Consider the following 24,567-nt stretch of genomic DNA (forward strand, 5'->3'; position numbering starts at 1 on the left):
AAACCCATCTCCGACCATCAAATAATCCCAAAATAAATGGATACCAGATGTACAGAACTGACAGATTATCCTGCAGAGGAGGCGGCACTGCTATTTACATTAAAAATTACATCAATCATCACTATAAATATTCCATCCACCATTAATCTTGAGATTACAGGCATAGAAATTCCCACGTGCACGGTGGGAAAACTAAAGATTTTCGCAACATATAATCCTCCGCAAAAAACATTATTGTTTTCAGATCTGAACGCTGTATTGATCAACAGGGAGCCTGTCATCATGGCTGGCAACTTAAACGCCAAGCATCCTATCTGGAATAGCCGTTCCACAAATAAAAATGGTCACATCCTCGCTAACTACTTTGGATCCAACAATGTGGTTGTGGCAGGCCCCACAGCACCTACCCATCACAACACATACGGTCGGGCTGATGTACTAGACATAACTATCCTAAAGAATGCAAGACTCCAGTACAGTGTAGTGACTCTAAATAATCTTTCATCTGACAACAATCCCATTCTATTAAAGCTGGGAAACCAGGATAACCTGTCCCCCCCGACTCATATATACCTTGGGATAAGCTATTCAAAGTATTCCCAAAATATATCGATCCTGTACCACTGATTAAATCCACAGAGGAAATTGAAACAGCTATAAAGGATCTAACTAAACAAATCAACACTGCCGTTGCAGCAATAACTATTTCCAGAACTACCCCCAGATATAACCACTTACCAGAAGACATTAACTTGATCAGAGAAAAGAACTGAGCAAGAAAAAGAAGATATCACAACAGGCGAGCACTTCAAGATAAAAGAATCTTGAACAGATTCAACTCTGCAGTTAGAGATGCCCTCACAGCGCACAGAAATCAAATTTGGGAAGGAAAATTGAATTCTATCTCTTCTGACAATCACTCTATATGGAATCTTATCAAAAACATCAAGAATAAAAACAAACCTCTTCCTCCTCTCCAAACAGATACTGGCCTTATCCATACCGACGCATACAAAGCCAAGGCAATAGTAACATCTCGAGAAAATCAATGCAATCCCTCATATGACCATCTCGACTTCAATCACATATACAAAGTCCATCGACATGTCAGATCTTCGTTCAAACTTTCTGTCACGTGCTCTAGTCAAATTGCACCCACATCACCTGTAGAATTATATGACATAATCAAGAAGCTTAAAAACAAAAAAGGCTCCTGGACCTGATGGAATCACAAACAGGATGATAAAACTACTACCCCATACAGCTATTGTGCATCTGACTAACATTATAAACTCCATCTTACACTACAAATATTTTCCTTCCCACTGGAAACTAGCAGATGTAATCCCAATCCATAAACCTCAAAACTACAGACCAATTAGCCTCATCTCCAACCTAGGCAAAATTGCCTAGAAAGTCATTCTCACTAGACTCCAATAACTAGTGCACAAACTAAACATTCTTCCTGAGGAGCAATTTGGATTCTGAAAATTTCACAGTACCACACAACAAGTATACAGATTAGTAGAATATGTTACCACGAGATTTAACTGGCGTCATTGCAACTGGGGCTGTTTTCCTTGACATAGCCAGTGCATTCGACAAAGTCTGGCACTACGGCTTGCTATATAAAATGATAACATCTGGAATACCATTGGAAGTGGTTCATCTGATCAGATCATACCTCTATGATAGGTGCATGCAAGTTAAGTTAAATGGCACACTCTCCATACAAAAACGTATCTTGGCTGGTGTCCTACAAGGATCACTACCGGCACCGACACTTTTCTCCATTTATATGTGTGATATTCCGCACAACCCACTGTCATCTATCAAAGCTTTATATGCAGATGATACAACGATATTAGCCAGATCTTTAAAACCGCACATAGCAATCAAAAGAGTGCAGGAAATTCTACTGATAATTGAACAATATTTCACCAAATGGCGACTCAAAATAAATCCTCAGAAAAGCGTAGCCGTACTGTTCGTCAGAAGATCAATGCTTCCTACTGGACACGTTCTCCTGTTTAACACAGAAATCCTTTGGCAGTCTGAGATCAAATATCTTGGCAAATTGTTGGACAGAAAATTGACTTTCAGCTCCCATATCAAGTCTCAATGTCTAAAGACATCAAAAATCATTGCACAGCTCTATCCTCTAATAAACCGAAACAGCAAATTGAGCACCAGAATCAAGCTACTTATATATAAATTGATGATTCGTCCTATACTCATCTACGCTTCTCCGGCTTGGAGAAGCGTAGATGAGTATAGGACGAATATCCTCAAACTACAACGTGTGCAGAATAAATGTCTCAGAATAATCCTGAACGCACCATGGTTCATATGCACTGTGCAACTTCACCGGGACACAGAAGTTCCCTATATTTATACCTCCATGCAGACTGGAGCAACTAAGTTATTTTCAATAGCATCTGTGCATCCTAATAATCTAATTCAACTATCTGCAAATTACGACGCAACAGATTACACCAAGTACAAAAGACCAAAAGCTATTTTAAACTGCAACCTCAATGATTAATCCTCAGGCCTACTCAGGGCGAGCAACAGGCTCATTAATATTTTCCCTCTCACAGTTTTCATCATCAGACAGTGGGGAATATGAAAAGCATCTGCTTCACCCTTTAAGCCAATAAAGTTGAAAGATATTTTGATAGTTAAAAAATGTTTTTCTTATGCAAGATAAATTAACACAGTTGATTGTGTGCAAATATTTCATGTTTAGATCATGAAATATTTCTTTAAAAATGATAGCTTTTAGAGGTTGATTGTCCTTTCATTTACTTTTTGATTGGAATTTATAAACAAGCTGTATTAATAAAAGTTTTTGTGTGAAATACTGCTTTTTTTTTTTTTTTTTTTTTTTTTGCTCAACGATGCGAGCCCTTTGTTAAAATTTCCATAGCTCACCACTGGTTATATGCATAGTTTAAGGTCATGAATGATAACGAAGTTTTTTTTTTTGGTATTTATTGTTGTGGTTTTTGTGCATTTTTTCTATCAGATTTTTTCCCCTCATTTGCAATGCTACTGCATTTATTTATTGTCTTTTGCTACTGATGATGGAATAGAGTTAATCAAAGAGCAGGGATAGCACTTTGGCGATCAAAAACTTGCACACATCTCCTACATTAAACACCCAGCTGACAGAGAGAGCATCCGGTATCGAAGTAACGGGGAAAACAAGAAGAGAGAGCTAATGGAAGTTTAACGCAGACTGGAGGAATTTTGTTCTTGTGAAGTTTATTTAGTTTTATGTGACAGTCGAAAGAATATTCATAGTAGATTCCAAAAATTAATAGTAAAACTGTGAGTCTTCAAACTGGAGGAGTTGAGACTGTCAAACAAGTAATTAGTAAACGAAAATATTGCAGTCGATGTTCTAAAGCAGTGTTTCTCCACCTGTGGTCCACAGGCAGACTTAAATTAATTAAAGAAATATTTTTTTTAATTATCCAAACAAATTAAAATTGAATAAGTAAAAATTATTGAAATCAAATGAAGACTTAAAAAAATAAATAAATAAAATAAGATAAAAATAGCGTCAGAATTTTCAAAGGTAGGGACAATAAAACGATATTGTTGTTCGCTTCACTGCTCTTTTATTACTCGTCATTCTGACACTACAATACTTTGTAGTGGTAGAATGACGAATAATAAGAGGGGTGAAGTGAACAATATAGTTTTATTGCTTCCGCCTTCCTCTGCAGTTTTGTCAGATTTGAAGGAAACGTGTTATCCACATTTCAACCAATTGCTTGTTGTTTATCGATTTTTATTACTGAAGGATTTCCTTCTTCAACCAAGGCTCAGTATACCTTCAGAAGTGCTAAATGATACTTGGACAAAGTGTGTCGTGAGTTAACCCCAGTATTTATATATTTTTCGGAAACGTTTTTAAATAATGGAAAAGTGGCTTAGAACTAGGACTTTGAAAAGAAGAGCAAATGAAACAGGTGATGCTAACCCTAATTGTGATACAAGTGTTGTAACGGCGAGTAAATCTGATACTATTAAAGTAGAAGAAACAAGCAGTTCAAAAGAAAAATACAGTAGGAAATATGACAGTTCATATTTGGAATTTGGGTTTACTTGGTGTGGAGATGAAAGTGAACAGAAACCTCAGTGTCTTTTGTGTTATGAAGCATTATCGAACGAGTACATGAAACCTGCAAAGCTCCCGCATTTAGAAACTAAACATTGTGATGGGAAAAATAAGCAAATTGGAAAAAAAAAAAAGTCAATTTCAGTGATGCTTAGCAACATTAAATCACGGGAGATGTAGTTTCGGCCATGGGTTCATAGCATGGCACGGAAGCATCTATCTCTTAAGTTTGCGAACAGCGAAAACAGGGAAACCTCATTCTATTGGGGAAAATTTACTACTTCCAGCTATAAAAGATGTAGTAAAAACTATGTTTGGCAACAAGTTACTAAAAGATGCTGATTTGATTCCTCTTTCAAATGACACTGTCGGTTGCAGAGAAGGTGACGTAGAATCTCAGTTAACTGAAAGAGTTAAGAAGAGCCCTTATTATGCGTTACAAATAGATGAGATTACTGATGTTACAGTTAATGTGCAGTTAATATGCTACGTAAGATATGCGCCTGATAACAACATTCACGACGATATTCTGTTTTGTAGAACTTTGTCATCCCGAACAACTGGAGAAGAAATATTTCGCACTCTCATTATTACATAATGAGAGTGTGACATATTTATTACTATCATTATTACATAACTCTCAATAATTACATAATACACAAAGGGATCTAGTGGGGAAAATGCATTGGCTTCTGTTCGGATGGAGCTCGCACCCTTACAGGCAGGCATAGTTGGGGGCCGTTTCTATGGTCAAGGAAATGGCTCTGGATATGAAATCGCACATAGGGAAAGGTTGACTTCCAAAGGAATGCCACCAGAATTTAAAACTGTGCTATACAACGCTAAGGCTAGTTAATTTTATTAAGGCTCGACCGCTAAATAATAGGTTATTTTCAATATTCTGCGATGAAATGGACAGTGAATATATACAACTTTTGCTTCATTCTGAAATTCGCTGGATTTCCAGAGGCAAATACTAATAAGCTTATTTCAATTAAGGCACGAAGTTTTATTGTTTGTAAATGAACGTAATTCTAATTTTGCATCACTCCTTGTTGACAAAGCATAGTTATCAACACTATCCTATCTTTCAGTTAATTTAATTTCGAAAAAAAATGTCTAAATCTCTCCCTTCAGGGAAATTCTTTAACTGTTCTTGATGCCTATGACAAAATAAAGGCATTTGAGGGGGGGGGGGAACTGGTGTTGTGCATTAGTTATGTAAAAGACATAATTTGCACCTTTTCCAACACTGGAATCCTTTTTAGTGGAAAATAATCTTTTTGTTGATTGAGTTTCTGGAAAGGGTTTGTAACCACCTCAAAACTCTGAAACAAAATTTTGAAACATATTTTTTGAATAACTTTTATAAGCAATTTCTGTGGGTTCGAGATCTATTTCAGGCTTATAGTCACGAGAACCTTTCGTTATCGAAAGAAGTACAGTTAACTGAGCTTTCAAGTGACATTGGGCTTAAAATGCAATTCCATGATCCTGGTTTGGCTCGATTCTGGATCTTGTCTTCAGTGAGAAGTGAATTTCCCGAATTATCTGAAGCACTGACTCTCGTCATGCAGTTTTCTACAACCTATCTTTGTGAGAAAGGATTTTCATTGCTCCTTCAAAAAAAAAAAAAAAAAAAATCGTCGTAGTGTGTGCCGATCTTCGACGGAAGTTGACCAATATTGAGCCAGATATCCAGCAACTCTGCAAAGGCTGAGAAGCTGAACCATCTCATTAAAAGCAAGTAGTAACATAATTATATCGTATTATTTATTTGGACTACAGTTTCCGATTATTCTCATTACTGGTTTTGGAATTAATCCATTTCCAAAATCAGATAAAATCGGGGATGAAAACGAAAGTTACACAAAGTGACGTCACGGTGAGGTTCAGCTCTGCTGGCATGGAGGATAGTTGCCTGCATCCAGTTTAGCGAAGTTCCATATCTCGTACCATCGCTTGCGAGAATATGTGGCTGAGGCACACCAAATCCGTTGCATGCAGACAACAACATCCATTGTATACAGAAACACACATCACAACTTAACGAATACAAGCAGCACACAGGACGGATATAAATAAAACCACCACATACATGATTAATGAATCTGCCAGATTCATTCAATTCCTTGTCATTACAAAGGAGTATCCTATCAACAGCATTCCTCAGATTACTTATTAGTCTACCATCTATCCTAATTCCTGTCTCAAGCTCATCCAATGCTACATACATGATGTCCTTAGCATAGATACTAAACAAATGAGGAGAAAGTAGATATCTTGTCTAATTTCTGTTCCAGCCAGAAGCAATCAGTTAATCCAACACCTATTCTTACTGTGGCTTCTTGCTCACTATGCAAGTTAGTTATTGACCTAATAATGTGTTGAGGAAAACCCATTATTTTCATTACTTCCCACAGTTTCACATGCTGAACATAGTCAAAAGCATCACAGTAGTCTATAAAACATAGGGAGTCTAAATTCTTCATAATTTTCTATGATTTGTCTAAAGCAAAGGATCTGATCTCTGGTACCTTTACCTTGTCTAAAACCTGCTCATTCTTCAGACATCTCTGCTTCAACTTTGGCCTCAATCCTATTTAGAATGATCATTAATAAAATCTTGCTTTCATGAGAGATGAAATTAATAGTTCTATAGTTCTTGCAATCCTTCATATCTCCCTTCTTATGTAGTGGTATGAAAACTGACTTCTTCTAGTCATGATCCTATCTCCCATATCCTTGTAATCAATCTATGAAACACTCTTATCCCTTCATCTTCACAATCCATATTTGTGATACCATCGCTAAAATTTTAAACAACTCACTTAATTTTATAAATGCATTTTCTTGGAACCAGTTTTGAATATTTTCAAAATTCTTGGAATCCAATTTGAAAAATTTTTTTATAAAGATTGTATTTTAAATATCATTCATTAAAACAATGAAAGCTATCCATTGTTACATTACACACACTTATACGATAAGTTGCTTTTGGGTTTATTCTGCATATTATGGAATCAATTTCTCCAGGAATCTTCTGAATTTTAGTTTGCTAGTTATTCAGAAAATCTTTATTTTTCTGAATAACAATGATGCTTGAATCAAACACTATAGCAGATATTTACGTAGTTCATGCCAGTCTGTCCCTAGAGTCACTTTGAAGTAAAAGCTAGATAAATAGGAGGAGACACCACACAGATGTAAGAAATATGGAGAACCCAGCTAGAATTCTCCAAAGACTAATCCTAGCCTTCCTGTGATTCATCAAGAAGATAGTGCCTTCAAAGGCCTTGAGGAAACATTGAGCAAAGATCCAAGCTCATTACAAATTTACTTTGAAAGCTGGGGACTATTAGAAGATAGTCCCCAGCTTCTAATTCCAGCAAAACTGTTTCATTTCTACCTAAATATCCACAAGGCTCACACAAAACTAAAAATAAACTTCTGTGAAAGGACCGTAATCACAGAATAACCACTGTTATCTGTTGTCATACTTGACTGGAGTCTAACTTACTGACAACATCTGGAAAAAACTAAGTTAAAGATATCTATATCATAAACAAGCTGATAAGTACAAGTTGGGATTTTAATGCCTTGACTCTTAGAACAGTAGCCCTGACTCTGGTCTTCATGCTGTAGAGTACTGTTTGCCAGTTTGGAACCGAAGTCACCACATGACTCTTGTAGACATACAGCTTCTCATAACTATGAGAACCATCTCTGGTGCCTTAAGATCTACTCTTCTACCATAGTTACCTGTTCTTTCCCACATTACTCCAGAAGAAGCTACCATCAAAGAAATAACACGTACCTTCCTATACATCAAGATATCTCTCCACATTTTCAGCTCACCTACATGGCTTGTGAAAATACCAGATGCCGCGACTGGTTGAAAAGAATGGAATGAACTATAAACAAGTACCTGATTACAAATCCAACTATCAATCCTCCAGGATTCAATCTATGTCAAACCTCTGGAGCCAGCTAAACAGATTTAGGACCAGACAAGGCAGCTGTGCCCACTTATTACATCGGTGGGAAATTTCACAGTCACCCTTTTGCATATGTGTGTTATTGTGCAGAAAATGCATCACATCACTGATGACTGCCCAACACACGCTTCTTGCCCTGGAGGCTTCATGAACTTGATTTGCTCCCAGATACTGCTATTGATTGGTTAACTGAACTGTCAGTTTATATAAGTTATGCTCATTCATTTCTTGTATTTTCCTCCCATATGCTAAATAAACAAACTCAAGTAAGAAAGTATACCTGCCTAGATACTGAAATATTGAAAAATTTATACTTGAAAATAAAGTATATTTTTGTTCTAATCCTATACCCAAGCATAACTGAAGTAACCTCACAAGTACAACTCATCTACTTGTATACAGAGGCTGTTCACTCCCCATCAATTGCCTTAGTATTCCATAATGCAAAGACATGGGAAGAATTGTTATCCAAACCAGTTTCGACCTTTATTGAGGTCTCAGCAGTGGAAGCCAGAGCCAAGAACATACTAGAATTTTAAATCAATGCAGAATTCATATATATTCCATATACAAGTAGAAAAAAGGTAGATCACCTTATTATTAAATAATCTAGATGATAGATAGTTGTGGAAATTTTCCCTTTCAAATATAATGGGAAAGTCCTTCCAATTATACTTAACAAGTAATTATATTACTTGTCAAGTATAATACTCATCCATAGTATTTAATAATAGTGGACTATGGTCTCACACTGAGCCTTCGTAGCTCAGTCAGTATAGATGAAGCCCTTTGGCCGGAAAGACCTGGGTTCAATTCCCATCCATGATGTAAGGAACCTTTATCTGGTCTCAACTAAAGGCAAATTAGCCAGTCTCATATGGAAGTAGGGTTTTTTTTCACCTGGTATGAAACTCTGGTTTTCCATATCCCAGAACAGGAAAACTGGCCCTGTGAACACACACACACACACATGGATTTACAGCTATGAATACTTATGACAATATGTGGAAGAGATACAGTTCTCACCTCATGTCATTACACCCATAATAAACCATGAGTTACATCATGGTAGCCAACCTCCTAGATAGGTGGTGACACATAAAGAGAAGGCATGGTCTCACAAAAAAGTTTTAAAAGGGAAGAAGCAGTGAAATTTTTTTCAAGTCATATAAAGAGGACAGCTGACAAAGAAAAACGAAAAGCTGATTCTTATTGGAAACCTAAACAAGAGAATAAGGAATGAACTCTAGACAAAAATGTTCTGGAAAAAGTTGCAGAAAATGAGCAAAGCCAATAGTAATACTTGTTGGTTTCTGTTGAGAATATGGACGAGTCATTAACTAGCATGATGCTTGACAAAAAAGTGCATAAATTCACAGAAAGAGAAAAAGAAGGAAAAAAGAATAGGCTTACTGATTATGCTGTTGTTGATAGCAGTATTACCAGACTGGTTCAGAATATAGAGTATACAGCATTAGTGCAGAATATAACAATTTGAAATAAAATGTGCTCACCATTTAGTTTTAACCCCCCAACCGGCCACGACATCTATAGACATCAAGATAAATCTGGATACGAAGCTCTAAAACCCATTGAATAAGATGGATAAGAAGTGCAATTTGGTGTCACTATTTCATCCACATTGGCCAGTAGGGAGGTTAAGCCAGCTCAAAACATGTACTGCAGTGGAAAAAAAAAAAAAAAAAAAAAAAAAATTAGTTCTACATCTTTTGCCTATATTCAAATCTATGGGTTACCTCTGACTGTAGATTAAAATAAAAATACTGTTGAAAAAAAAAAAAAAATCAAAGAATTTGAAAGACCGTAAGCCATTCAGACAATGAACAAATCTTAAAAAAATTTGATTGATTTAGCCAGGGAAACATGTGCTGAATTACTCCACAAAGAGAGAAAAATAGAAATGTATGTGAACACAGCAAACTAAAAAAAAAAAAAAAATCGGGGGTGGGGGGGTACAAACAAAAATATGAAAACTTAGTGATGTGCAAGCAACAAAATGCTTTGGAAATTATTAAACAAGCTAAGAAATGGAGAGAAGAGCACTATAAATGGAAATCAGGTTATAAAAAGACCTTAGGATAAGAACATTCAGGATATATGGCATAATTATTTTCCAAAATATTAATTTTGAAGTAATGCAGTCAAGAGTGCGTATCATTGTTGCAGGTAGAAAAAGCTGTCAGGAATCTAAAATATGGAAAGGGAGCAGGAAAAGTCATGCTGAAACAGAAATGGTTCAGTTTTACAGTGAATTATTCAGTGGCTATACTGAATAATTCAGGAGGCTGAATTTCAGATAACTGAAGGATAGCTTTCATAGTACCCCATTATGAAACCAGAAATAACATAACACAGTGTACGTTATACTGGAATTTTCCTTAGCAAGTGTACCAGGTGAGATTTATTATTACAATGTATTATATGGCGCCTCCAGGAAGTTAGAGACTAATTGAGGAAGGATCCTTTGTGGGTAATTACCTCTGAGAGAATTCACTGAACATGTGCTCAATTGTCCCTCACACCTTATTTCAATTAATCATGAATGTATATTCATTAACTTCCACCAAGTTCTCTTCCCAACAACCTGAAAAATTTTTCCTTTTGATCTATACTGTAAGATTCCCTTACAAAACTTATATTTCATATATCATATCTTCTCCAATTTCTCAAACTGAAGACCACATTCCTTCAGTCTGTACTGATATGCAAAACTCCATAGATAATATTATCTAGTGACTATATATATCTGAGCACAAATAATCCACATGTGTGTGTGTGGTCTTTATCAAAACCTTGTAGAACAGGAATAGTGCTGTAAGCTCTAAACTGACTCACAATTCATTAATCATACTCTTAGGTCTCTAGCAGCTTCATTCAGAAGAGCTAACAAAAATGCAAAAGAGAATAAACAGCTGACACCCAAGTTGTGAGCACTAAGCGTTGAAGACTATCCCAAAAGATGATTCAGTATAAAATCAGATGCAAGACAAAAGGTGCATGCTATCCTCACTGTTATTTAATCATTATCTATGCTGAATGACCACTATTAGAACAGCATTTAATAACAATTTAATAAAAACCCCTTAAGCCTTTGGCCTATATTCTCTTTGGCACTGATTCAACTAAGTGTTTAAAATGTTCCTCTTGGATGTTTGCCCATGCTGTCACCAAATTGTTGCAGACCGGATGGTGGCACATTGTTGTTTCAAACTGCTCTTGTTCCACCTCATCCCAGAGATACTATGTTGGAACATCTCTGAGATGTTCCAAGGAAACTCACTGTCGTGTTCCTGAAGCACTTCAACATGCTATGCACTTTGTGGCATAGCCCACTGTCTAGCTGGAAGTACCCATTTGACAATGGGTAAACTGCAGCCATGAATCAGCAGTGATGTTAAGATAGGCTATGGCATTCAGGCAGTGTTCAACTGGTATCAGGGGATCTATCATGTGCCAAGAAAACCTTCCCCACATCATTAACTATCTGCCACCAACCTGAGCTGTTGCTGCTTGGCAGGAAGGGCCCATGGCCTCATGTTGCTGCTGCCATATTCTTGTTCTGCATTCAACATGATCCAGTACAAATTGGGACAACTCAGACCAGGCAATGTTTTCCAGTAAATGTTGACATTTACTGAATGTGCCAGTAAACAGATATCCAGTGTTGGTGATCATGATGGATGTTTGTCCATGCTGTCAGAGTGCATTGCCCAATTGTTGCAGATTGGATGGTGGCAAATTGCTGCTGCGAACTGCTTGTTCCACCTCATCCCAGAGATGTCCACTGAAGTCACACCCTCTTCTCCTTAGCTGACAGCACTGGGATCAGGAATGGTCACCTCCTCCTGCACTCCTCTGTGATACTATGTGACAAACTGTGTGCTCCAAGATAATGTTCTGACCACCACTGCTGTACTGAGCTGTGATTCAGAGAAGAATGGCAATCCTTGCCATTCTTCTCTGACCTCATGCATCAATGAACTCTTTCTGTCCACAGGATTGCCATTGGCTTGAATTTATCTGGTTATTACACCGCTCCTGGTACACCCTAAACACTTCTGTGTGTGTGTGTGTGTGTGTGTGTCAGAAGTCCAGAAGAGTAGATGTTTGTGAGATAATGGCACCACTTGGCAGTAACAATCATACCAAACTCAAAGTCACGCTTTGTTACCTATTCTGAGGCATCAAACACAAAAACGTTGGATGCCTGTCTGCCTGATTTATACAGCAAATGAAGCATGACTCAAGATCTTAAAGAACAGGCTACTTTCCTAAATAGGAAGGTGTTCCAAATAATGTAGCCACTCAGTGTGTGTACACACACACAAACACGGATCACCTTAGGAAGTAGAGTACATTAAGCAGGATATCAAAATCACAGATATTAATCTCAACTTGTTAATTTATGCAGATACTATACTTCAAAATAAATCTATTACGTGTCTTCAATTTCAATTTGATTTCAAATTGAAGTTATTCAATGTTATTCAAATTAGTTAAATTTGAATAACATTTCCAACAAATTTAGTATGAAAATCAGTAATAATAAAAATCTTCTGCAAAACAGGTAGCAATGTTGTAAAATGTCAGGAAAGGGTATGGGGAACTATATTCTGGTGATTATGAAAAGCTTAGAGACACCTGGAAGATAGAGCAAGGAATAAGTTAAGCAGAAATGCTGCTTGGGCACTGATCAAGGACTATGGAAAGCAAACAATGTGTGGCTATATTCCAAAGATTAAAAGGCTGAAAATGGCAGCCTTTGGAAATGGATGAATGAAGAGATCAGGCATGCAGTGCATAAGAAGGAACTCTAGAGGCAATATAAATTAAATACTGGTAATAATCAGATGCATGAAGAGTACAGCAAATAAACAAAGAAGGTGACTCAGTTGTAAGGACAGCAAAAGTGCATTAGCAGTAATCAACCAATAAAGCCAAGAAAAATGTCAGATTTTTTATTGTGAGTTCACAAATTGTTTCTCAGTATCAGATTATGGCAATGATGAGGAGGACCTTGACATGCAGAAGTAAAAAGGTTATGGTTCTATTATATAAGGCTTCACGTGGATTACTGTGCACAAATTTGGTCAACTGGTTTCATGGGAATAAGGATATGTTTGAAAGGGTCCAGAGAAGATTATAGTCTGTGGAATTTGAAGTATGAGCAGGATCATTGTTAGGTTATATGCTAAAAAAAAAAAAAAGTTACCAGTTATGACTAAAAAACTGTATTTGTATGGTTGAGATACAATTTTGCCAGTCTCTGCTGCTCCTAGGCACTGCCTTATTCAGTAGATTATTTTATTGTATCCAGAAGAATCCTATATACTAAAATTGGCTGGCAGCTCAATGTGTCATTACTGTGTCCATCAGTATTCACTTAGGCTATAACTTCATCTTTATATCTTCAAAGCAGTATTATCATTTTATCGTGTGTGATAGGAAATGTTTTAGATATGAATGTGTCATTTTTTAATGTCAGCAAAATTAATGAAAGTTGTTTGTTGTCATTTCCTAATGTCATGATTTATTCTAAATCTTTAAGTGAAGATTAATCCCATGATATGAGTGCCATTTTCTATATTTGCTATGGCTCTTTACTAAGTGCTGGTAAACCAAATCCTTCTCAATATCTTAAAATGATGCCCGGCTAATTTGTATTTCATCAGTTGCAAAGTCTCAATATAGATTATAATTGGAATGGCAAGTTTGTTGGTCATCATTATCATCATGCTTTTCAAGAATTTAGTTGTAATTTCCTAATGTCATGATTTATTCTAAATCTTTAAGTGAAGATTAATCACATGATATGAATGCCAATTTCTATATTTGCTATGGCTCTTTACTAAGTGCTGGTAAACCAAATCCTTCTCAATATCTTAAAATGATGTCCGGCTAATTTGTATTTCATCAGTTGCAAAGTCTCAATATAGATTATAATTGGAATGCCAAGTTTGTTGGTCATCATTATCATCATCATGCTTTTCAAGGATTTAGGCCTGTTCTGACCTTAGAACTTATCACTGAATCTCTTTAAAGGAAATCCTGGTTTCCTAATGGTTTGTAATTTAAGGCTTGTTTTGTTAATCTTTCTGTTTTCATTTCCTTTGTGTTCCATCCATTTATGTTTATATTTTTTAATTTTTTCTATTACTGATTACTGGTTTAATCTTTCATAATTTCTTCATTTCTGTTGCGATTGAATAGAGTATATTGTGCAGTTTTTCTTATAAACTTCATTTCAGCTGTTATTAATCTTTGTCTTTTTGTTTTATTGTCCAGTTTTCACTTTCATACAATAGGACTGGTAGGCAGAGGCATAGCTAGGGAGGGGAGCAGTCTATCCTGGGCAGCACTTTAAACCTTTTGCAGTTAATTCTAAAATACAGTCTGGAGAACTCATTTCCAAATATTGTAATACTACTGCGAATTTTCTTCACAATTGCTGTAAGTGTTGCTAGTAGTGTAGTAGTGAGAGGAGTTTTTCTAAATAAAATTGATTAAGAATTACCTAGATTACTATGAAATAGACTTTGCCAATGTCATCGACGATTCTGCTAACAGAAAAGCAAGAAAAATAACATTTTAGAATGTTGAAATTAAAGTTTTACTTCAAAAATAAACATAGTGTTTTAAGTTATTTCCCTATACGTCGTTTTGACTTTTTGTAGTATTTTCCGTTGTATTGAGAGAGGCGGCAAATTCAGGTACAGGCCAGGGCGACAAAAGCTCTAGCTACACTACTGCTGGTAGGGCTAATGTATTGTATACTTTTAGTCTGGTTTGTTTTTGAACTAGGTTAGGTTTAAATATAGAGTTAATTATACGTGCTATTTTTTAAATATTTTACAATTTTTAGGTTTAAATTATTATGCGACACTTCCAGGGAGTCCAAAGACTCATCGAGGGAGAGTGTTCCAACAGCATCGAACGATTGAACCCCTTCCAACTACTGACCATGCTCAAACTTGCTTAACTTTTTTGCATAAGAGTTAAAGGAGTGGTATGATAGACTGTGTTTCTTAGGGGGGGATCTCCCCTCGATGAGTCTTGTCAGACTTTATGTTCTTAGGAAGGACCTCCCACGATGAGTCTTTTGACTCCATGGAGGCCTGAATAATAATAATAATAATAATAAAAGCCATTAGTAGCAGAAGCTCTACCAATCGACCAGCCCCTTTTTCATTTTCATATGTAATCATAGATCCTAGGTAGTTAAATGAGTTTACCTGTTCTAAAATCATGTTATCTATTACTGTTTTAGTTCTAATTGAATCTTGTCCTTTAAAGACCATCGGTTTTGATTTTTCTGTTGATATCATTCCATAATCTTTGGCTGTTTCATTTAAATTTAAAATATCTTTCTGTAAGTTATCTTACAGAAAGATATTTTAAATTTGTAATTATTATTTGGTCATCAGCAAAAGAAGAGTGTTTAAGTTCACAGTAGGAGAAAGTTGAATACTCTGATGTAAATTTTTATTCCATTTAGACAAATATTAAAAAGAGTTGCTGAAAGGGGGACATCCCTATCAGATTCCTTGGTTTATCTCTCTTGTACACGATAGCTCATGATTTGATCTTATTTGTATTTGATTGTTTTCATATATATTTATGATAGCTTTTAGAATATTATTTGGTATTTGGTCTTTCTTTTAATAAGGTAAATAAAATGCTTCTTTTAACTTTGTCAAATGCTTTTTCAAAGTCAATAAATGTAATATGTGTTTCTAAATTTTATTCTCTTCTTTTCTCTATTATTAATTTTAGGCAAAAGTCCAGTCTATACATGATCATCCTTTTCTAAATCTCTTCTGTACCTCTAAAATAAAGCTTTCAGAATATTTAAATTAAGGGGATATTAAATCCCACATTATTTCAAAGCCAAATAAGAAACTCAAAGATCCGAATCAAAGAGTTTCATGCTGAATGTTGTAAACTATAAAAGTTTTGGCGGATTGTAGCGTAAGCTAAAGCACGTAGTTCAACACTAGGGCAACTCGTTGCAACGTGTTTTACATTATGGGTAATACTAAGAATAGTGATCAGAAGTTGAAAGTTTATTTCACTAGGTTAGACTATAATAAATTTAGTTTAATCCTTTATCCTAGTGAGAGCAAACAAAGTTTGCACCTGAAAATATCTTCAGGACTGAATATAGTGTTGTACTATCTTACCTGGGCAAGTAGTACAACACCAGGCAACTCACAGCAAAGGCGGTATTCATTAAGGGTTTGGCGACTACCCAGACTAGTTTCGACCTTTATTGAGGTCTCTTCAGTGGGAGCCAGGTGCAGAGTTGGAGATACCATGCAGAAGCAGTAGTAAGGTCATTTTTACCGATAGGAGTTGCCAAATATCTTCAGGACTGAATCAGTCCTGAAGATATTTTCAGGTGCAAACTTTGTTTGCTCTCACTGGGATAAAGGATTAAACTAAATTTATTATAGTCTAACCTAGTGAAAACTAAACTTTCAACATCTTTCTCTAAATCCAGAGTAATTTCATAAAAAAAAAAAAAAAAGGTGGCAAACCTTTTGGCAACTCCTATCGGTAAAAATGACCTTACTACTGCTTCTGCATGGTATCTCCAACTCTGCACCTGGCTCCCACTGAAGAGACCTCAATAAAGGTCGAAACTAGTCTGGGTAGTGGCCAATCCCTTAATGCATAACAGTATACATATCCACAACGAGATGTGTGTTGCGTTATGGGAGATACTGGGATAGGAGTGTTGGTAGCTTGCTCCACCTTTGCTGTGAGTTGCCTGGTGTTGTACTACTTACGCAGGTAAGATAGTACAACACTATATTCAGTCCTGAAGATATTTTCAGGTGCAAACTTTGTTTGCTCTCATTGGGATAAAGGATTAAACTAAATTTATAATAGTGATCAGAACTTTACCTACCTTTGCAACAAGTTGCCGTAGTGTTGAACTGTGCTTTAGCTTACGGGCTGATTTCTAATTCTTCTTTAGATATTTCCTTTTCATTTTCATTAAATGTTTGCGAGTTAATCTTTTTTAAAAATATGATCATCATTGTTTCATTTTATGCTTTCTTTAGTATCTGTACTTAAATGTTTCAAAATCTTGTACACATTGGGTCTTGCCAGCAAAGGTTGGTCGATTGGTAGAGCCTCTACTACTAATGGCTCAGTTAAGTAAGTTTGAGTGCAGTTAGTAGTTAGAAGGGGACCAATTGTTCGATGCGGTTGGCACACTCTCCCTCGATGAGTCTTTGGACTCCCTGGAGGTGTTAAATCATAATAATAATAATAATAATACTCTAAAAATCTTGTATACATTGGGTCTTATTTTATATAGATCGTGTTCTAAATTAGAAATAAATTTGTTCCATGATTCTCTGTCTTTTTCTGACTTCTCATTTAGCTATAGCTCTTATTCTCTTATATTGTATTTCATCTTCTAATCTTTTATTGCTTAACAATTTATGATATGCTTCTTTTTTCATTTTAATTATTTCTTTTATTCTATCATCCCATATCTTCAGTTTTTCTTTTTATTGAATTTTTTGGTCTTTCCTAAGCTTTCACTTGCTGCTGTATTTAGACATTATTTATGTAGTCCCACAAGGATCCTTATTGGCACCGATACTGTTTTCCATATACATGTATGATATCCCACACAACCCAATGTCATCAATCAAAGCCCTATATGCAGATGATACAGCGATATTAGCCAGATCTTTAAAGCTGCACCTAGCCATGAAGAAGCCACAGGAAAACCTCAGAAGAGCATAGCTGTGCTATTCTCCAGAAGATTAATGCTTCCTAAAGGAGACATCCTCCTATTTAACACAAAAATTCCATGGCTAACTGAGATCAAATATCTTGGCATACTATTAGACAGAAAACTAACTTTCAGTCCTCATATCAAGACTCTCTATGTAAAAACATCAAAACCCATAGCCCAGCTCTATCCACCAATTAACAGGAACAGTAAGCTGAGCACCAGAATCAAACTAATAACCTGATGGTTCATCCAATACTCACCTATGCTTCTCCGGCCTGGAATCATACCGCTAATATTAATATTCTTAAGTTACAACGTGTGCAAAATAAATGTCTCAGAATGATCCTGAATGCCCCATGGTCCGTATGAACTGTGCAACTTCATCAGGACATAAATGACCCCTATATTTGCACTTTCATGCATACTATAGCAACCAAATTCTTCTCAAAAGCATCTGTGCACCTTAACAAACTGATTCAACTGGCTGTGGATTATGACACAACAGATTATTTCAAACATAAAAGACCAAAAGCCATCCTAAACTACAATACTGAGGACTAATCTTCAAGCCCACTCAGGGCGAGCAATTGGCTCAAAGTTTTCTAAACTCACAGTTTCTCTCCAGATAGTATGGAATATGAAAAGCATTTGCTTCACCCTGTAGGTGAGTAATGTTGTAAGTTGTAACTTGGTATCACCTCTGGGTCTGGCTCCCACTAACGACCCCAATAAGGGTTGAAACTAGTTGGTGACTTGATTCTGAGGAAGCAGAGTTTCAGCCCAGGGTAATGGATGGCAATGCTGTAGCCAATGAAGTTTTAACTGATGCTTGGCTGTTGCTGTTACAGTTCTGCTCAGTGGTGGAGTAGGCCTACCAATCCTGAGAGTTCTCAGTGACAGGGTGAGCCTGTTGCTGAGTGGAACAATGCTGAATTAAAAGATCCTTCAGGTCACTCATTGTTGGGGGATCACGAGTTTTTGGAGAGGTAACCCTGCACATAATACAGGGAAACCAGTCTGGATAGTGACCCTTCCCATAATGCATAGAATTATACATACCTGTAAGGATATGTGCTTTGCATAATGGGATATTAAGGGAAGTGATGTGAAGTTATAAGCTTCTATGTATGAATTGCCCCAGTCCTCAAAATAATTCAGGTGCAAACTTGTTTGCTTATACTTGGATAAATGATTAAACCAAGTATATAATTTCTTGGTATCTTTAATTTATAGGATAGATCCAGCTAGAGGACCACTGGGGTGCCACTTCCCTATCGAGATGACTGGCCCTGTTGGTCCACGAGTCATTCAATATATTCGGACCACCTCACCATTTCTTGTGGACTCCACTATCCATCACCTAGGGCAGTGATGGCAAACCTTTTTACCCAGGTGTGTCAAGCATCTTTTATTTTAAATATTGATGTTGTTGATGTGCCACTTGCATACATGCATTATAAATTTAACTACATAATCATTGATGGTGACTTATACATATCATATTAGGCTATTCATTTAATAGGACATTGATATAAAATCTATGAATTCATATTATACAATTAATTTAATAAAGTGAAATTCCAAACTTACATTACATTTAATGACTTTTCTGTTGCTGAGTACTGGAAGAAAGTTGCTTTATAGAAGGGCTATAGTGCGTACATTTTAATGCTACACAGGCAGCGCTCATATCATTGCTCAATCTATTTCTCCCTTTCGATTTGATGTTATTTAAGGCAGAAAATAGAGTTTCACAAGAGTATGTAGAAGAGAAAATTAGTAGAAGAGCTTTAGCTCTAACTACAAAATAAAATAGACTAACTATAAAATATAATTCTTTCAATGAACCAAAACCTACCTTCGCCTTAACTGAGAGCGATCTTACACGATTTATCGCAGTTTTTTTTCATCAGAATACCAATATTTTTCAACATCCAAGGTGCGTCACCTGAAAACCTCGAATGTGTCAGTGCTGACACGTGTGTCATAGGTTCGCCATCACTGACCTAGGGGATGCACTCTCTAGAGGTTATTTGGTCCCACTGAAAGGTTATACAAATGTACAGAAGAGAAACTATTTCTTTTGATAAAGAGAAATAAAATTTAGGCATCTGTGATGAGGTAACAATTTTTGTAAAAATGACAAATCTTTGATATACATCTTTATTAAAAAAAAAGTAAGTTTTTTTTAGTTGGTTGTTTAATTTCAAGATTTTTTTTTACATGTTAATGGTTACTATGTTTTTCATTGCAGTTCCATCCCACAAGCCGCTCCAAATGCATAGCATATGTTAGCATTATGAATGGGCTCAGGGACCCAACATAGTATTTTTATGCTACTACATGGTAATAAAAATCATCCACCATCTAATGTCTAACCAGACTTCATTTATGGTAGCTTATGCTTATCATACGAGTATGTTGCAACTACTGTTAATACAGTATATTGTCAGCAAAGGTTGGTCGATTGGTAGAGCCTCTGCTATTAATGGCTCACGCTCAAACTTAAAAAGTTAAGTTCGAGAGCGGTTAGTAGGGAGTCCAAAGATGAGTCTTTGGACTCCCTGGAGGTGTCACATAATAATAATATTGGGTTACAATTTCCCTGAAGTCCGGATATCACATCCGATTGCGAACGGAGACTGGGTGTCGTTCACCCCGTCTCCGTTCCCTTCCAACGGGAACCGCCTGTTGGAAGGGAACGAGTCCGATTTTGGAAGTGGATTCATTCAAAAACCAGTAACGAGCTGGAATTTTTATTGAGTTGCACTGTTATTATTAAAAGGTAAGAGATTGCCTGATATTGTACGTTTGTGATATAAAGGAAAATGATTCCAAGTAACCGTCACTTTTTTTTTTTTTTTTTTAACACCCTAGCAACTTGCTGAAACATGCAATCGAAAATTTTTAGTAATTCGAGAATTAAAGATCATATTGCGTGCGATCAGCGTGTTCAGCGCCCTCTATAAAAAATTAAATAAATTTGAAAATGTCTGCACGTTGAACTAGGGCGTAAATATAAATATTATTTAAAATTAGTAAGCAATTTTTCGAGAATATTTTGGGTTTTAAGAAAAGTACTAATCGCACAACAAATGGTCGGACGTGAATAATTACTAATGGAAACAGAATGCTAAAGGCATCAAGATATGACGATAAACAACACATATTAGGAAGTACCGATATCCTAAAGCTCGTATGAAAGAAGAGATGTTTCACTTACCGAACCACGACGAACAAACCTTCGACCGCGATTCATTTTTGATGCTTTACCTATGTGGGATAAATGTTCAAACGTGTAATGCTATATCGTTCTTTCCATCCATGGAAATAATATTGCACTGCGGCACGAGTATGTTGCACGGAGACCAACATGGAGAACTTCTCACTAGCGTTTCCACATACTGAAACAGTTTGAGCGTGTTATCGATACTGTATATCAAATGTTTATATAATAACCGGAAGTTTTACGTTGAAAGTGCATGATCGTATGAAAAGTAATGATAATTATTATTATAAATAATATAATATAATAAATCATTTTAATCTGTATTTAATTATCAAAGTATTTACTTTTATAAAAAAATAATAAAATAAAATCTGGCTGCTGTTATTTTAATATAGTGATCACTGCAGAAATGGTAAAAAAAAAAAAAAGGTATCAAAGGTATCAAAAAAGGTATAATAAAATACTGGTATTAATGTCGTATTTTAGGCGTTACATTATACAAGTACGTAACAGGCAATTTTAAAATATTGTACTTTCGATTTAATTATTGAAATTCCAATATATTTCGCTAAGTATTTAATTTCGATTTTCAAAAGGATTCATTTCGTGTCTGGAAAGTGAACTGCTTTCAAGTGAAATTAGTACTTTAAATTTGTTGATATTCTTTACTAAAAATGAAATTTTGAAAAAAAAATTAATTAATTAATTAATTAATCTTCTAACGCATTTTATACCCTGATAAGGAGTAGGTGAGTCTTTTAGCCTCTAACTTTTTGTAGGTTGAGGGGAAAGTTCAATCTTGATATTAAATATTCAAGGATCAGTTAAAATTTACACTGGAAACAAAAATCTGCTTCGTTTTTTCAAAATATCATCTAGATACAGATATGTACAAGTCAATAGCTTAGTCTGTTGACTAATGCCATCGCAATCCTGGCCTGATTAGATGGACTAGCCACCACCTCACCCTGCTATCTATGTTGGTGACTTCAACTCTCATCACACCATGTGAGGCTCTTCCTCTAACAACCGGGACGGTAATAATCTAGTTAACTGGATGGATATAACCTGTATTTGATTTATGATGCCAAGCAGGAAGGCCAAGCTCTCCACTCAGCCAAATGGAACACAACCTACACCCCAAGATCTGTCCATAGTCTCTAAAGACTGAAGACCACCCTCTGCCAACAACCAGAACCATCTTCAACAGATACCCTAATAGTCAGCTTTGTCCTACACTAATAGAGACAGTCACATCAATCCCAGTAATCAGCGGAACACCAATCGCTAGATGGAACCTTCGCAGATTCAACTGGAATGCATTTCAGAAACAAATCGAGCAAACCATTAGAGCAATTCCCAATCCTAATTGCTATCCAATATTTATTAAACTAATCAAAATTGCAGCCAAAGACAGCTACAGAAAACAGTAAATCCCATGCTGGAGTAGAGAAACTGAGGAACATTAGCCAAATATGAAAAACTGAAGACCCAACTGTTGCTAAGGAGCTCATAGCGATGCTGGATAAAACAGAAAGGAAAGATGGATCTCAACCATCCATGAACTCTATTTCACCGCATCTAGCCAGAAAAGCTGGTAACTTCTGAGAAAATTAGGTGGAGCAGAACCAACAACACACAAAACAACAGAGATAACTCCTGATCAAATGTCTAATCATTTATTGAAACCTCCAAGATATGTCCCAGCTGTATCAGTAAAATTACTATGCAATCTTCCATCAGAAAAATCCTGAAGACAGGCCCGAAACTTCCTGAACTTGTACACCCAGTATCTCGTGAAGAGGTACAGGTAGCCTTAAAACTCGCCAAGAATGGCAATGCTGTAGGAGTGGATGGTATCCTCCCTCAGTTTCTAAAACATCTCAGTCAACAAGGGCAAACATGGTTGGCCGCCCTCTTCTCAAAAAGTGACTGGTAAACTGCCAAATCTGGCAGGAAGCCAAAATAATTGTCATGCCCAAACCAGGGAAAGATCCAAATGATGTGAAAATCTACGAACTATATCCTTGCTTTGCTCCACCTTTAAATTCTTTGAAAGAATTCTTCTTAAAAGAATTTCACCACTCATTGAAAGAGCACTCCCGATTGAACAAGCTGGCTTCAGACTAGGAAGAAGTTTCTGTCACCAGGCCCTGGCCCTGACAACACAGATTGAAGCAGGCTTCCAAAAGAAATTTAAATATGGAGCCACTTTCAATGATCTAACATCAGCTTATAGCAGAGGCTGGACCAGGGGCATTCTCCTATAGCTAGGAAATATTATAAGGTGCAAAAAAACCTTTCCAGCTTTTTGAATCCATTCTCTCCAACAGAAAGATCTGGGTCCATATTAGCAGAAGAAAGAGCAGGCCTAAATTCCTTCACAACAGGCTCCTTCAGGGCTCTGTGTTATCCCCTTTACTTTTTAACATCTACATGTACAACTTACCACATACTAGCTCAAGCAAGTATATGTATGCTGATGACCTAGTGATCCTACATCAATCTACCTCCTTTGCCAACCTGGAATCAACCTTGGACACAGACCTGAACATCCTGGAAGAGTACTTCAAGCAGTGCTACTTGAAGCCAAATCCAACAACAACTCTGATCACAGTATTTCACCTGAACAATGCAGAGGCGAATCGACACCTCAACCTTTTTTCGGTGGAAAAATGGTAGAACACGAGCCTCACCTGAAATATCTTGGAGTGAGTCTGGACAGAAACCAAAATCATTTCAAAATTGCTGGAACAACCTGGGGTTTTGGTGCCAAAGTCCTAAGGTCGTCTGCACTAGCATTCTCCGCAGCAGAATATTGTGCCCCTGTCTGGGAAAGAAGTGCACACAATTAGTGGGACAGTGAGAAGCACCCCTCTCTCCTGGCTGTCTGTCTTATTTAACATTGCTCCACCAAACATACAGAGAAGACAAGCCTTGATTAAAGGATTTAATGAAGTAATGAACAATCCACTCCTGCCCATGCCTCAGACGCTCATAAATCCATCTAGTGTCTGCCTAAAAGACTTTCTGGTCCATGGATGAACTCTCTTCAGCTGCCCTGCCATCAACACCTGATATGTGAAGAGGATACTGGTACAACAATCTCCCAGCAAACGGCTTCCTGTTTGAAGATCCCAGTGCTCTGCATCCAGATTTTGCTCTTCCTATGAAGATTTAGTCATCAATCAGCAGGATCAGAACTAACTAGGGCAGATGTGGCTACCTACTACAATACATAAATGGAGCTGTTACATCACCCTTATTGTGATTGTTCTCCCGTGGCTCAGATGATTACTCATATTATGAACGACTGTCCAAGGTTCCAATTTCATGGTGGTGGTCTACAGGACATCCACAAGGTGACAGGTGAGGCCTTGGATTGGCTTTCCAGCTGGACACTGACCTGTAGCTGTTCTGTATTCCTTTTGCC

At 36.6% G+C, this 24,567-nt stretch overlaps 1 protein-coding gene across 1 annotated transcript in view; it reads right to left on the bottom strand.

Moving 5' to 3' along the window:
- LOC150093144 (uncharacterized) overlaps positions 1-21,267 on the bottom strand; it is a 127,546-nt gene extending 106,279 nt beyond the window's left edge. The window contains exon 1 of the mRNA XM_090413293.1: positions 21,129-21,267. Within this exon, the coding sequence (XP_090269419.1) occupies positions 21,129-21,164 (36 nt within the window). The 5' untranslated portion in view covers positions 21,165-21,267. The remainder of the gene's footprint in view (positions 1-21,128) is intronic.
- Positions 21,268-24,567: the final 3,300 nt, after the last annotated feature.

This window comes from Typopeltis vanoorti, chromosome 24 (assembly GCF_054136105.1).
Source record: "Typopeltis vanoorti isolate ZY-2024b chromosome 24, IOZ_Tvanoo_1.0, whole genome shotgun sequence".
Classification (NCBI taxonomy): Eukaryota; Metazoa; Arthropoda; class Arachnida; order Uropygi; family Thelyphonidae; genus Typopeltis; species Typopeltis vanoorti.